Source organism: Spermophilus citellus, assembly GCF_964194105.1.
Source record: "Spermophilus citellus genome assembly, chromosome: 13".
Taxonomy (NCBI): Eukaryota; Metazoa; Chordata; class Mammalia; order Rodentia; family Sciuridae; genus Spermophilus; species Spermophilus citellus.
The window spans coordinates 70,664,340-70,681,310 of NC_138193.1; the positions used below are offsets into that span (position 1 = coordinate 70,664,340).

The following is a 16,971-nucleotide window of genomic DNA, read 5'->3' on the forward strand; positions in this document are numbered from 1 at the left end:
AGTCAGTAGAAGAAAAGAAATAATAAATGTCAGGGAGAAATAGAGACTAAAAAAAACCAAAACAATACAATGAACAAAGAGTTGATTCTCTGAAAACATAAAATTGACAAATTACTAACCAAAATTGAAGAACCAAATAAATAAAACTAGAGATGGAAAGGTATTTCACAAATACCAGTGAAATCCAGAGGATCATTAGGACATATTTTTTAAGTACTACCTGCCAATAAATTTTCTGGACATATATGACCTGCCAAAAATTGAATCAAGATGATATAAGAAATGTAAATAGACCAATAACAAGCATCAGACCTAAGCAATAATAAAGTCTTAAGCAAAGTAAAGTCCTGGACCAGATGGGTTCGCTGCTGAATTGTACCAGACTTTTGAAGAGTGAATACCAATGTTTCTCAAATTACTCTATAAACAAACAAAGACATACACAGGAACTCTCCCAAACTCTTTTTACAAAGCCAAAATTACTATACTACCAAAGCCTGAAAAAGATATATCAAAAAAAAGAAGAAGAACGAAAAAGATAACTGTAGACCAATATTCTTAATAAACAGATGCAGAATCCTCAATAAAATACTTGCAAATTGAATTCAATATCACATTAAAAATATCATACACTGAGGTCAAGTTGGTCTCATTCTGGAATGCAAGACTGATTCAACATTTGCAAATTAATAAATGTAATTCACTACATAAATAGAATCAAATATAAAAATGACCTAATCATCTCAATAGATGCAGAAAAGCCTTTGATAAAATTCAGCATCCCTTCAGGATAAAAACCTTTAATGAATTATATATACAGGATCATATCTCAGGATATAGAGGCTATAATATGTGAAAAATCCATAGCCAACATCATACTAAATGGGGAAAAACAAAGAATCTTTTTTAAAATCAAGAATGAGACAAGGATGTACACTCTTAACACTCTTATTTAGCACTGAAGACTTTAGCAGAGCAATCAGGCAAGAGAAAGAAAGAAAATGGATACAAATAGAAAAAGAAAAAGTTAAATTAGCTTTGTTTGTAGATGATATGATTCTATACCTAGAAAATCCTGGAGATTTTAGAACTGATAAATTGGGCAAAGTAGCAGGATACAAAATCACCATACAAAAATTGGTAGCTTTTCCTATATCCACCAATAATTAAATAAGGAAAATGGTCCTATTCACAATTATCTCAAAAACAAGACCAAAAACATAAGAATAAACCTAACTAAGGAGTTGAAAGACCTCTACAATGAAAATTATAAAACACTGAAAAAATATTGAAGAAAATAATGGAAGTTGGAAAGATGTCCCATATTCATGGGTTGGGAGAATTAATACTGTTCAAATGGCCATATTGCTGAAAGCTATCTATAGATTCAATAAAATCCCCATCAAAATACTAATGACTGGCCTGGAATTGTGGCTCAGTGGTAGAACACTTGCCTAGCATGTGTGAGTTCCTGGGTTCAATTCTTAGCACTGTATATAATAAATGAATAAAATAAAGGTCCATCAACATGTAAAAAAATATTTTAAAAAATACTAATGGCATTATTCACATAACTAGAAAAAATAATCAAGTTCATATGGAAGCACAAAACACCTGAATAGTCAAAAGCAATCCTGAGTAAAAAGAACAATGATGGAGGAATCATAATACCTGATTTCAAAATATGCCATGTATTGTATGATATTGTCGTAAAAATAGGTACATAGAGTCATGGAATAGAATAGAGGATCCAGGAATAAATCCACCTATCTGCAGTCATCTGACTATTGAGAAAGGAGCCAAAAACATGCTGGAGAAAAGACAGCTTCTTCAATAAATGGTGCTGGGAAAACTGGGTATCTGCATGTAAAAGATTGACACTAGATCCCCATCTCTCACAAAAACTAATTCAAAATGGATCAAAGACCTTAATATAATACCTGAAATTTTGAAATTATTAGAGGAAAACAGGGGAAATACTTCAAGATACTGGTATAGACAACACTGTCCTCAAGACTCCAGTAGCTCAGGAAGTAATAGCAAGAATGGAAATGAATTACAGTAGAGGGGGTAGAGAGAGAAGAGGGAAGGGGAGGGGAGGGGAGGGGGGATAGTAGAGGATAGGAAAGGCAGCAAAATACAACAGACATGAGTATGTCAATATGTAAATCAGTGGAAGTGTAACTGATGTGACTCTGCAATCTGTATACGGGGTAAAAATGGGAGTTCATAACCCACTTGAATCAAAGTGTGAAATATGATATATCAAGAACTATGTAATGTTTTGAACAACCAATAAAAAAAAAAGTACATGTATGAAGACACAAAAAAAAATAAAAATTCTCTCTCTCTCTCTCTCTAAAAAAAAAATTAAAAAAAGAATGGACACATGGGATTATATCAAATTAAAAAGCTTCTGGGTGGGGGGAGCTAGGGTTGTGGCTTAGCAGTAGAGCGCTCGCCTAGCATGAGTGAGGCCCTGGGTTCGATCCTCAGCACCACATAAAAAAATTTAAAAAAATAAAAATAAAAAAATAAAAAGTTTCTGTGCAGCAAAGGAGATGGTCAGCAGAGTAAAGAAAGAGGCCTGCAGAATGAAAGAAAAGCTATGTCAGCTATTCAGCTGTCAAAGAATTAATATCTAGAATATATGAAGGACTCAAAAATTAACACCAAAAGAACAAGCAGTTCATTTAATAAATGGGAAAATGAGCTGAACAGACATTTCTCAAAAGAAGTACAAATGGCCAATAATTATATGAAGAAATGCTCAACATCTTAGCTCTTAGGGAAATGCACATAAAAACTTCATATGTATTGAAATTCCATCTTGTTATACTCAGATAGTCTAGAAAACAAAACCAAAAACAAAATTAAGAATACAAAACCAAATGAAAATAGCTCTCAGGGATGCAGGGGAAAAGGAATACACTGTTGGTGGGAGTGTAAACTAATAACAGCCACTATGGAATTTTAGTATGGAATTTCCTCAAACAAAAATGGAACTACCAGGGCTGGGATTGTGGCTCAGTGGTAGAGTGCTTGCCTAGCATGCACGAGGCCCTGGGTTCGAACCTCAGCACCACATAAATGTAAAAAATAAAGATATTGTGTCCACCTAAAACTAAAAAATAAATATTTTTAAAAAAATGGAACTACCATAGACAATAGAACTGCATGTGCATCTTTATTGCAGCACTATATACAATAGGCAAGTTGTGGAATCAATCTAGATTCCCATCAACAAATGAACTGTTCATATGTGCGTGTCAGAGTGTGTGTGTGTGTGTGTGTATATATATATATATATCACATTTTTATCAGTTCATGTATATACACATAAACACAATGGAGTATTATTCATCCCTGAAGAAGAATGAAATCATGTGATTTGTAAGAAAGTGGATGGAATTGGAGCTCATCGTGTTAAATAAAATAAGCCAGACCCAGAAAGACAAGTATCACATGTTTTTTCTAGTGTGGAATCTAGAGTGGGGGCACGTTAGGCAGCATGAAAGTAGAAAGGGTACTGTTAGGGAAGGGGAGAGGGACCAAGGATCAGGAGGAAGTGGTAAGAGAGGTAACAGTGAGATCAAAATACATTATTTGCATGTATGAAAATACCACAAAGAAACCCATTATTTTGTACAATTAATATACATTATTATTATTCGATACCTAGGATTGAACTCAGGGCATTTAACCACTGAGCCACATCCCCAGCCCTTTTTTTCATATTTTATTAGAGACGAGTCTCACTGTGTTGCTTAGGGCCCTGCTAAATTGCTAAGGCTGGCTTTGAACTTGAGTTTCTCCCGCCTCAGCCTCCGAGCTGCTAATCCCAGCTTCACATTATTTTTTAAAGATTCTAATTTATTATTCTCATTGAATTATTTTCAAAGTTAAGGTCTATAGTCTGGCTAAATATGTAGTTCTGAATACCCAGTTTTATATTTTTCTCATTTGGTTATAGAGCAATGTAGTTTGCTTGAGGACTTAAAAATTTTTTTTTTCTTAGTTGTAGTTGGACACAATATCCTTATTATTTATTTATTTTTATGTGGTGCTGAGGATTGAACCTAGTGCCTCACACATGCAAGGTAAACACTCCACCACTGAGCAGCAACTCCAGCCCCTGCATGAGGAATTTTATCCTCAATGTATTTGTAACTACGTCCTTTGTGTTCTTTATTCAAATCAGGTTTTTTTTTTGGTCACACCATTAATGGGAGACTCTGTCACTTGAAATAAAATAAATTTATTTTCTCACAGTTCTGGAGGCCAAAAGTCTGAAATCAAGGTGTCAGCAGGGTTGGTTTCTTCTGGAGACTCTAAGTGGGCTTGCCTACCTTCTAGTCATTGTTAGCAACTTTTCTGCATATCTCGGCTTGTAGACGGATCACTCTAATCTCTGCCTCCATCTTCACAGGGTGTAAATAATGATATTTAGTCCTCATCCAATATATAAAGTTTAATCTATATGTAATACTAAGCTTTTTAGAAAATGCAGAGATGAAAATAATAATATGAAATAAGAAAAAGCAAACTTTCTTAAAATATTTGATTCTAACATTTTTTCTTTTCTGTAGCTATTGGAAAAATTAGAGGAAAAACTCTTCCATTACTCTTATTTTTTGAGGCTATATTTAGCACAAGCCATGCTTTTAAAACTCCTGTTGATGCAGATCTAACCCTAGAAGGAATCAAATGTGGATTATCTGAAAAACGGCTGGATTTAGTTATCAACTGGGTCACCCAGGAAAAGTAAGCAAAATTAAATCTTAATTGTGACATTTTGTTAAGATTATTGTTTGGTCTAAAAATTATAATAGTTTTCACATTAATACATTATTTGAGCATTTACATCAGGTCCCTATTGCAGTTAATCAGAAAGTATTTACTAAGCATTCACAGAGTAATGAGACCTAGTCACAATAAGCACAAACAAAGAGTTGAGTGACAGCACTCTCCAGGGTGATTTATAAGAACCTAATGAGGGGCTGGGGATGTGGCTCAAGTGATAGCGTGCTCGCCTGGCATGCGTGCGGCCCGGGTTCGATCCTCAGCACCACATACAAACAAAAGATGTTGTGTCTGCTGAGAACTAAAAATAAATAAATAAATATTAAAAAATTCTCTCTCTCTCTCTCTCTCTCTCTCTCTTAAAAAAAAAAAGAACCTAATGATAGATGGAAGTTGAGCAATAAGAATAAAGAAGTGGTGAAAGGAGACCCTCATCATTATACAAAATACATGTATGAAGATGTGAATTTGATGTCAACATATATAATCAGAGATATGATAAATTATGGTATGATGGTGTATTAGGAATTGTAATGCAAAAATAAATTTAAAAAATAAAGAAAAAATTAAAAAAAAGAATAGAGAAGGATTGGTCAGTATCATGCTGATTGGGAGAGAAAAGGTAGATTCAAATCTGGTTCTGGATAGGCTGTGGGGACATGTAAAGAATACAGCCAAGAGACAGTGTATAAGCAGGAAGAATATGGACCAAGATGATAAAAAACACATAAAGTAGGCAAGGTGACAGGTGAGAGATGACTTCTTGAAGCTGAATCTCAGCATAGCTTGGCAGGTTTGTGCTAGCTCTTTGAGGTTAGGTTCCCTAGAACCAAAGCCTGAAGACAAAAATTTGGGTGAATATGATTATTAGAGGTAGGGCTTCTCAGGAAATATATTAGGAAATGAGTGAAATAGAATAGGGAAGGGGAAAGAGTCAAGCAAGGATATGGCCTCAGACAAAGTCTACTTGGCCTAATTTATTGCTCAGGAGCATAAAGCACACTATAGAGCTGCTCTTCCTTGATGTAATGGACCAGTCTTTTATATTTCTCTATCAGGAAGAATATTCTGGCCCTGTAGGAAAATTTGGATGGGACATTTGAGTGGCATCAATTCCAGTCAACCAGTTGCACAAAGTCATTCTATTTGCTTCTCACATTAAAGTATACACGGGGTTGGGGATATAGTTAAGTTGGTAGAGTGCTTGCCGCTCATGCCCAAGGCCCTGGGTTCAATCCCCAACACCACACACACACAAAAAAAACATATACTCTCAGGGCACAGTGATGCACACCTGTAATCCCAGCAGTTTGGGAGGCTGAGGCAGGAGGATCACGAATTCAAAGCCAGCCTGAGGCACTAAGCTCAGTGAGACCCTGTTTCTAAATAAAATACAAAATAGGGCTGGAAATGTGGCTCAGTGGTCAAGTGCCCCTGAGTTCAATCCTCATACCCACCTCACCAAAAAAAAAAAAAAAAAAAAAGTATTTGGTACTAAGGATTGAACCCAGGGATGCCTAGCCACTGAGCTATATCCCTAGTCCTTTTCAGGTTTTATTTTGAGACAGGGTCTCATGTTGGGTCTTGATAAGTTCCTGAACAAAAAAAGTATCCAACTTCTGCAGGATTCTGTGGTCATAATTCCTGGGGAAACATAATTCTTGAGGAGAGTTAGTGGAACATACTGTAGCTCCTGTTACTATGTAGGATACTACATAATTTGGTTTTTTTTATAACTTTATTGAGGTAAAATTTACATGCAATAAGCTACACATACTTAGAGGATATAATTTGATGAGTTTGATTAGAAAAAGCATTAATGGGATATAACTGACAAACAAAAACTCAACATATTCAAAGTATAGAATTTGACAAATTTTGACATAAGTATATATTCATGAAATCTTTACCATAATCAAGGTAATTTAACATACATAACTCTCAACTGTTTCCTTATACTTCCTGTATTGCTCCTTCCTTCCTCCATTTCCTTACTCTGACCACCTCCCTCTCTATACCCAGGTAACAACAGATTGGCTTTCTATCACTGTAGAATAGTTTATAGAATTTTCTAGAATTTTATGTTAATGGAATTATACAGTTATGTATTCTTTTTTCTTCTTGGGTTGGCTTCTTTCACTTATAATTATTTTCAGATTCATCCATACTAAATAGTACTAATTATCTCTCTTCTGTCATCTAATTAAATTTTTTTTTATTCTTGCACTTCTGTTGGTTTTGATGACTTGCCTGGTAGGATGACCTTGGTTATCAAGCCTTTATCAAACAGAAATTAAAAGTGATATCTTTATACCCAAATGTTCTTATTGCTCATGCTAATGATTTCTAGGAAGAGTTACTGTGATAATACAGATGATTCACTTCAACTGTGTATGAAGATGGAAAATTAAGATATAATGACAGGGGCTGGGGATGTGGCTCAAGCGGTAGCGCGCTCCTCTGGCGTGCGTGCGGCCCAGGTTCGATCCTCGGCACCACATACAAACAAAGATGTTGTGTCCGCCGAAAACTAAAAAATAAATATTAAAAATTGTCTCTCTCTTAAAAAAAAAAAAAAAGATATAATGACAGCTGGGATGATGGCACAGGCCTGTAATCCCAGCTGTTCTGGAGGCTGAGGCAGGAGTATTGCCAGTTCAAAGCCAGCCTTAGCAATTTATGGAGACCCAACGTGAGACCCTGTCTCAAAATAAAACCTGAAAAGGACTAGGGATATAGCTCAGTGGCTAGGCATCCCTGGGTTCAATCCCTAGTACAAAAAAAAAAAAAAAAAAAAAAAAAACAAATAAAATCTATTCGATCAAGCTGTCTCAAAAGAAGTGCTTCTTCAGTTTTAATCTCTCCTAATAGGCACAGTTATGTCTTTTCTCCCCTGTTGCTTCTTATAAATCTACAACAAACTTTAAAAGTAACAATGCTGTCATACTTTCTCTTTTTCTTTTTAGTACAAATGTTTCTTGAAAGATCTATCACTAATTTTGAGGTAAAATTGTTCTATCTTTAACCAACAATTAATAAGTTCTTTATATTCTACAGTTCTGGACTCTATCTAGCTGCTGAGAATATTGTGACCCCCAATTCTAAGAGAATTTTTGTTTATCTTGTAATTTTAAGTCCTGTCCATATTATCAGGAGAGTTTTAACTTTGTTTATAGATTTTTTTTAATCTGATTTTTTTTTTTCTTTTGAGACAGGGTCTTGCTAAATTTCTGAGGCTGGCCTTGAACTTGTGATCCTCCTGCCTCAGCCTCCTGAGTTGCTGGGGTTTGTAGATGTTTTAAAAACTTGATATCAGTTTCACCAAAATGTCTTCCCCCAAAATAATACTTGTTCATTTGTTGTTGTTAAATCTCAGATATGTTTAATTTCTTTTATACCAATTGTCTACTGATTTGGAATCATTACAAGGTATAGAGAAGTCATGCTGAATTTTCAAATATTTCAGTCTCAGCTACTCATCAAGATTTCTCTAATGTATGCCTTATTGATCTGCTTGCTCTAGGCTGACATTTTCAGAGAAGGCTGGGGATGTGATTTATGATTATGGGGAACAAGACACTTTTAACAAAGCCAAGTGCCTGGCTTTAGCTCAGATTATCTACAGTGAATGTGGCCTGCATAAGAAAGTTCTTCTTTGCCTGTGTAAACAGGGTCAGATCCATGGGGCCATAGAATACTTACAACAATTCAAGGACTTTACTCCTGGTAAATAAAAGAAGCTACTTATTTGTGTACATTCAAATTCTGGACTTGACTTCTGATCACTGATCACAGCAGGCATTATTTTAAATTTACATTATAGAATCTGTTTTATACATATTGATAAGTAGGATATTTCTTTTGTAATTTTTCATGAAAATAGTTAAGATGGAGCTAATTGAATTTCATGGTAGACATTAAAATTCATTATGCATTTTCCCAAAACATTAGTAAATTGGATGATATTGGAAATATATAGTCTTTTAAAAAATCTTATTTTAATTAGTTATACATGACAGTAGAATGCATTTATGCACTTTGATATACACAGATAGGATATAATTTTTCTTTTTTCTGAGTGTACATGTTGCAGAATCATATTGGTCATGCAGTCACCCATATACATAAAGTAATAATGTTTGTTTCATTCCACCATCTTTCCTATCCCTTTATCCCCTCTCCTCCCTTCACCTCCCTCTACCTAATCTAAGGTAACACTATTCTTCTCTAGTGCCCCCCCCCCACTTCCCACCGCCTTAGTGTGAGTTAGCATCCACATATTAGAGAAAACATTCGGCCTTTGGTTTTTTGGGATTGGTTTATTTTGCTTAGCATGATATTCTCCAACTCCATTCATTTATTGGCAAATGCCATAATTTTATTCTTCTTTAAAGATAAGCAATATTCCATTGAATATATATACCACATTTTCTTTATCCATTCATCTATTGAAGGATACCTAGGTAGGTAGGTTCCATAGTTTAGCTATTGTGAATTGAGCTGCTATAAACATTAATGTGGCTGCATTACTGTAGTATGTTGATTTTAAGTCCTTTGGGTATAAACGGAAATATATACTCTTAAAGATAACTTTAATGGATATGCTGGACCAGGCTACATAGGGCTATTTTAAAATTACTGAACTTATCTGTCATATATAATATTCTAAAGTATTAAAATTGAAAAAATTAAGGAAATAATGTTTATTTCAGAATTTTGAAACACCTAGGTTATATTAGGATGCTGAGATAGTTTTTCATTTTTACTTTCAGATGACCTGATGAAGCTAATAACATTATGTCCTCAAACTGAACTAATTCAATGTCTCACTGAAGAAAAGAATGGGAGACCACCATTCTTATCTTTTGGACTTGCCATACTTCATCTGTTCTCTGTGAATATGGAAAAAGTTGGCATTAAGCTACTCCAAGAAATAAACAAAGGTGGGATAGGTAAGTAGAGTAAAATGTTGTTGTGAAAGAAATATTAGTGGGTTATTTAAGGAAAGGTTCAAGATAGTTATGTACAAGTTAACACAAATTTTCCTTAGGGTTCCTTCTTAGCAAGAATTAATTTGAGAGGTTGTGGCTTAAAGGTAGAGTGCTCACCTAGTACATGCCAGGCTCTGGGTTTGATCCTCAGCACCACATAAAAATAAATAAATAAAATAAAGGTATAAAAAAGAAAAAGAATTAATTTGAGGCTGGTAACATTGGCACATGCCTGTAATCCCAGCTACTTGGGAGATTGAGGCAGGAGGATTTCAAGGTTGGAGGCCAATTTGGGCAATTTAGTGCGATCCTATCTCAATATACAAAAAATATATAAATATATAAATATAAATATATAAATATATAAAAAGTGTTAGGGGAGTACTGGGGATAGTATTCCCTGCAAAAAAAAAAGTTAGGAGTTGATAAATATAACAATTCCATGCCAATAATAGTCTATTGACAATACTATATATTTCTTAAGAGAATTAGAATGAAGAGAAAATCTTTTTACAGCCTGAGGGGAATGCAATAACAATTGTATAGCTAACACTTTTATAAATTATAAAACTTTACATATATTAATGTATGTGTACTTTTTTTTTAAGAGGGAGAGAGAGAGGGGGGGGAATTTTAATATTTATTTTTTACTTTTCGGCGGACACAACATCTTTGTATGTGGTGCTGAGGATCGAACCCGAGCCGCACGCATGCCAGGCAAGTGCGCCACCGCTTGAGCCACATCCCCAGCCCGTATGTGTACTTTTAGCAATAGTTTATGTGTATTTTATTAAATATTATTTAGATATAAACATGTATTTTAATTTCTAAACCAAATATATGAATATTTAATATAATAATCATTCTGAACTGAACTGCAGTGGGATAGAGAATTTAAAAAATTCACTTTTTTTCTCTTTCATTAATTTAACATGAATTTGAGCAGACAGTTTGACTTCATTTTTTATTTTTATTTTCTGATACTGGGATTGAGTAAAGTTCAGAGGTGCTTTACCACTGAACCACATCCCCAGCCCTTTTTATTTTTTATTTTGATAGGATCTCACTAAGTTGCTCAGGGCCTTACTAAGTTGCTGAGGCTGTCTTTGAACTTGCAATCCTCCTGCCTCATCTTCCCAAATTGCTGGAATTACAGATGTTTACCACCACATGTAATTGCCTAAAAACATATTTGTGAAGATAATTTAATATTTTGAAATTCTCATTACAGATATTATCTAAAATATTTGATAGGAAAATAAATTATAATTGTGATATAAATAAAATAATAGCAGTAACTATTCCAAAGAGAAATCCTCTTTTATTAAGTATCACTAAGTAATGCAGGTAATTGGTAAGAAATTCATTTTGTAGAATCTCACTATTATGTATAATTATAATGTACTAATTAAAAAAATTAATTACATAAATTGATAGATCACAGAGTCACTAATTGACTTTTAAAAGTAAATAATGTCATTAGATTTCACTTAAAAACAAAATTATTTCTTTAGAAAAACATTTGCTATAGAAACCACATTAAGGATGTGGCTTTGAGGCTTCCATTTAGGGAAATGATGGAAGATTTGCCTAAGAGTTTCTGAAACCCTTGGGACAGCACTACTAAGGCATTTACTGAAGTGCTTGAAAAGAATCATGAGAACTCGGGCAACAGATCCTTAGTTATTTGACAAATTCTGGTAGAGCATTATAGGCTCTGTGAATAAGGAAGAGCCCACACTCTTCACTTTCTGAGCTCCTTACCTTATAGCCTTCAGTGTCTGCTACCTTATCCAAAAGGAGATGAGTGGAGAAGTGTGGAATGTGGAAAATGGTAGAGGGCTGAATTGAGAAATGAAAGGGTAATGATAAAGGGGGAGAAGGAACTAACAGTTGAAAACTTAACCTGAGCAGGTCTAAGCACACTAAATGTTATATCATTAAACTTAATGGAAATCAGGTAGAGTTCAAAAGTAACTCAGGTGAAACTATGTCCCCCCCCCCCTTTTTTTTTGAAGAATCACTAAACCCAGCATGGTGGCACATGCCTGTAATCCCAGTGGCTTGGGAGGCTGGGGTAGGAGGATCATAAGCTTGAGGTCAGCTTGGGCAATTTAGTGAGGTCCTAAGCAACTTATCGAGAGCCTGTCTCAAAAAATAGAAACCACCGGGGATGGAACTCAACAGTTAAGGGCCCCTGGGTTCAGTCCCCTGTACTAAAAAAAGAAAAAGAAGAAGAAGAATCACTAAGTGTGGATTATCAGATAAGTACTATACTGTAATATTGTATTTTTCTTCTCAGATGCAGTAGAACATCTTGTGATAAATGATTCATATTGCTCCCTAGAAATGTGGCAAAAATTGGCAAATATATGTTTACAGAGTGGCTTTGACAAATTATCTAATGACATCATATCCATTCTTCGATCTCAGGCTGGAGTTGCAGAAATTTCTGAAGAAGAAGATACAGTCAATTTAATGGAACATGTTTTTTGGTAGTTCTGTATTTTAGCCAGTTGAGGGAGCTTGTATAACATTTTACAGGCAAACTAGTTTTCTCATAATTAACTTACAAATAAATCTAGTGCATGAAGCTCTCAGAAGTAAATCACACTTCTTTTTGTTATGATTTCAAGTTGGCTTCTTAAAAATCTTCATTTTTTGAATTTTTGAATCCTTGATATTTTTAGGAAAAAACCTCTGAGGTCCTTTTTCTGTGTAATGCAAGAAAAAGCAAGATGATACTTCAGGGTTGACTCGCTGACAAAAAGCTAGAGTATAATAATTTTGTATTTAAAATACTGCTGATTTAAAGATGTGCCCCATGATTTGGATATATAAATATGGCAAAGATTAGGCTTCTACTAAAGTTGGGCATCTTAACATGTTCTTACTTAGAGGGAAGATCAGCCAAGGTTTGCTCATAAGTAGAACTGGGATACCTATGGGCATAAATGTGTCATAAAGTGTTATTTTATGACTTCAAATATGTAAATATTTGAAGTATTTGAGAACTCAGAGTTCTGTGCCTTGTATAGGTGTGATAATCAAAATCGTTAATGATCAATATGACAGGGGCACCAATTAAGCGGAACAGGCATCCAACCAATCAGAACAGCTTTCTGTTCTTATTGCCACATCAGAACATAGCAGCTGAATGTCAGCCTTGACCATGGGGTATGGTAAAAATTAGCTGCTGTTACATAGAATAGGAATAAAAAACATAATTTTTTTTCTCCTAAATTTAAATTGGATATGTATTTTTTATGTCACAATGGAAAGAATATGAACTTGGAGTCAGTCTTATTAAAATTCTGGTACTATCTTTTACTCATTTGTGAAATTTGTCTGATCTAGGCTTGTTATGAGGATTAGTGATAATTTATATGTATAATATAACATGATGGAGAAATTTAGTAGAAGATGGCCATCATTTTTATGTAGTAGGCCCCAGAAGCACATATTCTCTGCTTAGTTTATACTTAATTAATCCCACATTTCTATCCCTTTGTATGCTACAATTGTAATTCTTTAGAGTAGTTGACATTAGTTTAACTTATTGTCTAAACTCATATTTTGGTTGCCTGGCATATAGTATAAATCCATAAGTGTACGGGCTGAGTTTAATTTTTCCATATAGTGCTAAAAATTTCTAGATAGCTATACTTCAGTTTTCTAAACTTTAATAATTTTACTAAAGTAATATGAATAGTTTAAAAAGCAACATATTATTAAGATGCTTATGATAATTAATAATATTTTTATTTCTGGTCTTTCATTGGCTGTGATTTTTTAAAAGAACAGATGAAGGCAAGAAAAAAGAAGGGAAAGTAAGAGGGTATTTCAGCCACATCCATTCTTTAGGTCACAATGGTTTAAGTCCTTTTTTCCTTTGAGAATTGCACAATTGGGCTGGGGATGTGGCTCAAGTGGTAGCGCGCTCGCCTGGCATGCGTGCGGCCCGGGTTCGATCCTCAGAACCACATACCAACAAAGATGTTGTGTCCGCCGAGAACTAAAAAATAATAAATATTTAAAAAATTCTCTCTCTCTCTCTCTCTCTCTCTCTCTCTCTCTCTCTCTCTCTCTTTCTCTCTCTCTCCCCCCCTCTCTCACTCTCTCTTTAAAAAAAAAAAAAAAAAGAGAATTGCACAATTGATAGCAAGCTCCTGTGGGTTCACTGACAGAACTTAGGAACAAAATGTGACCATGAAGGCCAGGGGGATGAAGTAGCTATATAAATCTGGAAAAAGCTTGAAGTAGCAGCTGTTGGTTTTTTTTTTTTTTCTTAATTTTACCTTGATTTTGAAATGTTTTCCCTTTGCTCAATATGATTCCTTCTCAGTTATCATTACCTTTGGCAGCTTTCCTAAGGAAAGTAAAAGTTGTCAAGTGAATATAAATTAAAATGCCTGGAGATAAAAGTTGGGAGGAAGAGTGAGAATACAAATGAAAAGGGGAAGGAGAAATAATTGAGTTGTGAGCTATGTAGTTATGAGCTATAATAACCTCCCTGTAATCTACACTGAAAGAAGTATAACATGGGCTCACCACAGAAGCCTGCCTTACAGACCAGCTGTACCCCTACTGAGCTCTGTGCTCTTTTCCTCATGCTTAAGATGATTTTTTTAAAAGGAGGAAAAGTTCATTTAGGGGCTCATGGTTTCAGAAGTCTCAATCCATAGATAGCAGGCTCCATTCCTCTGGGCTCAGGGTGAGGCAGAACATCATGGCAGAAGAGTGTATCAGAGGGAAGCAGCTCACATGGTGATCAGAAAGCAGAGAGAGGTCTCCACTTGCCAGATACAAATATACAGGCCAGAGCCACGCCTCCAATGCCCCACCTTGTCTAGCCACACCCTACCACTTCAGTTACCACTCAGCTAATCACTATTAGGGAATTAATTCGCTGACTGGGTTAGGACTCTTAACAACCCAGTCATTTCTCCTCTGAACCTTCTTGCATTGTCTCACACCTGAGCTTTTGGGGTACACTCACATTCAAACCATAACATTTCAGCCCTGGCCCCCAAAAGCTCACACTCATCTGACAATGTAAAATACATTTAGTCCATTCCCAAAACTCCCTATAGTGTCAACTCTTCCAAGATTGCTCAAAGTTCAAGTCCAAAGTCTTCTCTGAACCTCAAGGCAATCTTGCATTTTGAGGTCCTATAAAAATAAAAGCAATTTACAGGTATACAATATATAATGGTACAGAGTAAATATTTCCATTCACAAAATTAGGGGCATAGAAAGAAGAGATAGGACCAAAGCAAGACCAAAAATCCAGCTGAGCAAACAAGTCTTGTAGCTCCATATCCAGCAACTGGGACATATGGCATTGTGGTATTCTCTCCAAAGGGCTTGTGTAGTTCCACCCCTGTGGCTTTGTTGGTTGCAGCCCAAGTGGCCTTCCTGTTGGCTTATTTCTGCTAGATTCTTGCAGTTTTCCTAGGATGATGTCCCATGTTACAAGCATTTCTTAATCTTGGGGGTTTCCACTGCAGCTTCAGCTTCCTCGTCATATCTCCACACTTTGCTTTCTCAGGGTGCCCACAGGGACTCTGACCCTGCTGAACCTTGCCTGCACTCCCAGACCTTCCTTTGAAATCTTCGTAGAAGCCTCCATGACCCTCTAACTTCAGCATACAGCATTCCTGTAAAACCAGCACCATGTGGTTGATGCCAAGGTCTGCCACCATCTCGAGCAGTAGCCAAGCCTCCAGGGACCCTGGCTGTAGCAACCTCTGAGTGCCTGAGTAGCTGAGCATGTTGAACAACTTCCTAGGCCCCCTTGTGCAAGAAGGGTGCCCCACTGGTCTCTTCTCAAGAGAATTTTCTCTTTTATTCCCTTGAGCTTGAGCTAGGTATGGTCTTGCCAGTTCCTGAAGCAATCTTTCTTATTGTCTCTGAGCAAAATCTTCAGGATTTATTTAGTGGCATAATGTTTTTAACACTTGCAACTTCCTTATCCTCAGTTTTATTCCTGCTTTTCAAGTTCAAGTTTTTCAAATATTTCTGCTTTGTTTTCTACTCCTGAATATCAGAATAAATTTGGCTAAAAGCCACCAGCAATATCCATGCCACTTCCTGAATGCTATGCTATCCCAAAATTTCTTCTACCAGATTAAGAAGTACATCGCTTTTAAAATCAGCCTCACAGAAAGTCTCAGGATACAGGCAAAGTGAAGACAATTTCTCAGTCAGAACATAACACTAATAGCCTCTACTCCAGATTTTAATAGGATCCTCCTTTTCTGAACCCTCTTGAGCCCTGTCTTCACAGTCCTGTTGGCATTCTGTTCTTTTGAGTTCCCATCAGAATTGGCCATTAATCTCTGCTTAAAGTAATCCAAGCTTGTGCTGCTACACATCTCAAAATTCCTCCTACCAATTCCAAAAAGCCATAGCGCGCTGGCCTGGCATGCGTGCGGCCGGGGTTCGATCCTCAGCACCACATACAAACAAAGAACAGCACCTTTTAGGGTCTGAGGGATGGGGAAGGTATCATATTAGTTTTCTATGCTGTTGTAACAAAGTACTTCAAATTGAGCCATTTAACAAGCAGAAATTTATTGTCTCATACTTCTGGAAGCTAGAAGTCTTAGCTCAAGGTTGATTACTTCAGAAGGCTCTCTCTTTGGCTTACAGATAACAATCTTCTCTATGTCTCTTCAGTTTTCTTCCCTTTCTGTATTCCTGTATCCAAATTCCTTATCTTATGGGGCCTACCATGATGATCTCATTTTAACTTGATCCAATCTCCAAATAAGGTCACATTCTGATATACTGGGAGTTAGGACTTCAGCATATGAATCTTGGGAGGATGTAATTCAATTCTCAACAATTATCACTGCATCACCAAAAATACATAAACATAGAATTGATCAAATTATATTCAAGTATGAGTATGTCAAAATGAATCCTACTATTATATATAATATTATGTGCCAATAAAAATACTAAAAAGCAATAACAAAAATGAATATTTAGTAAGCAGTTGCTGCAGGAATAAATATTAGTATGGGTCTAATATTTTTATATTTAATGCCAATCTTTTTTTTTTTTTTTTTTTTTGCATTCATGTAATTCAGTCAATAGATCTCAGCATCTTTGATGGGTCAGCCATCAGGAATATTTTATTGATTGTGTTTCTTTTGTATCCTTGTGTTTG

The 16,971-nt window shown here is 35.5% G+C and overlaps 1 protein-coding gene across 1 annotated transcript in view; it reads left to right on the top strand.

The window, feature by feature from the left end:
* The window catches only part of CLHC1 (clathrin heavy chain linker domain containing 1), a 29,506-nt gene extending 15,943 nt beyond the window's left edge, over window positions 1-13,563 (top strand). The window contains exons 8-11 of the mRNA XM_081264026.1: window positions 4,590-4,764; window positions 8,327-8,529; window positions 9,576-9,755; window positions 12,097-13,563. Coding sequence (XP_081120152.1) covers window positions 4,590-4,764; window positions 8,327-8,529; window positions 9,576-9,755; window positions 12,097-12,293 — 755 coding nt within the window. The 3' untranslated portion in view covers window positions 12,294-13,563. The remainder of the gene's footprint in view (window positions 1-4,589; window positions 4,765-8,326; window positions 8,530-9,575; window positions 9,756-12,096) is intronic.
* Window positions 13,564-16,971: the final 3,408 nt, after the last annotated feature.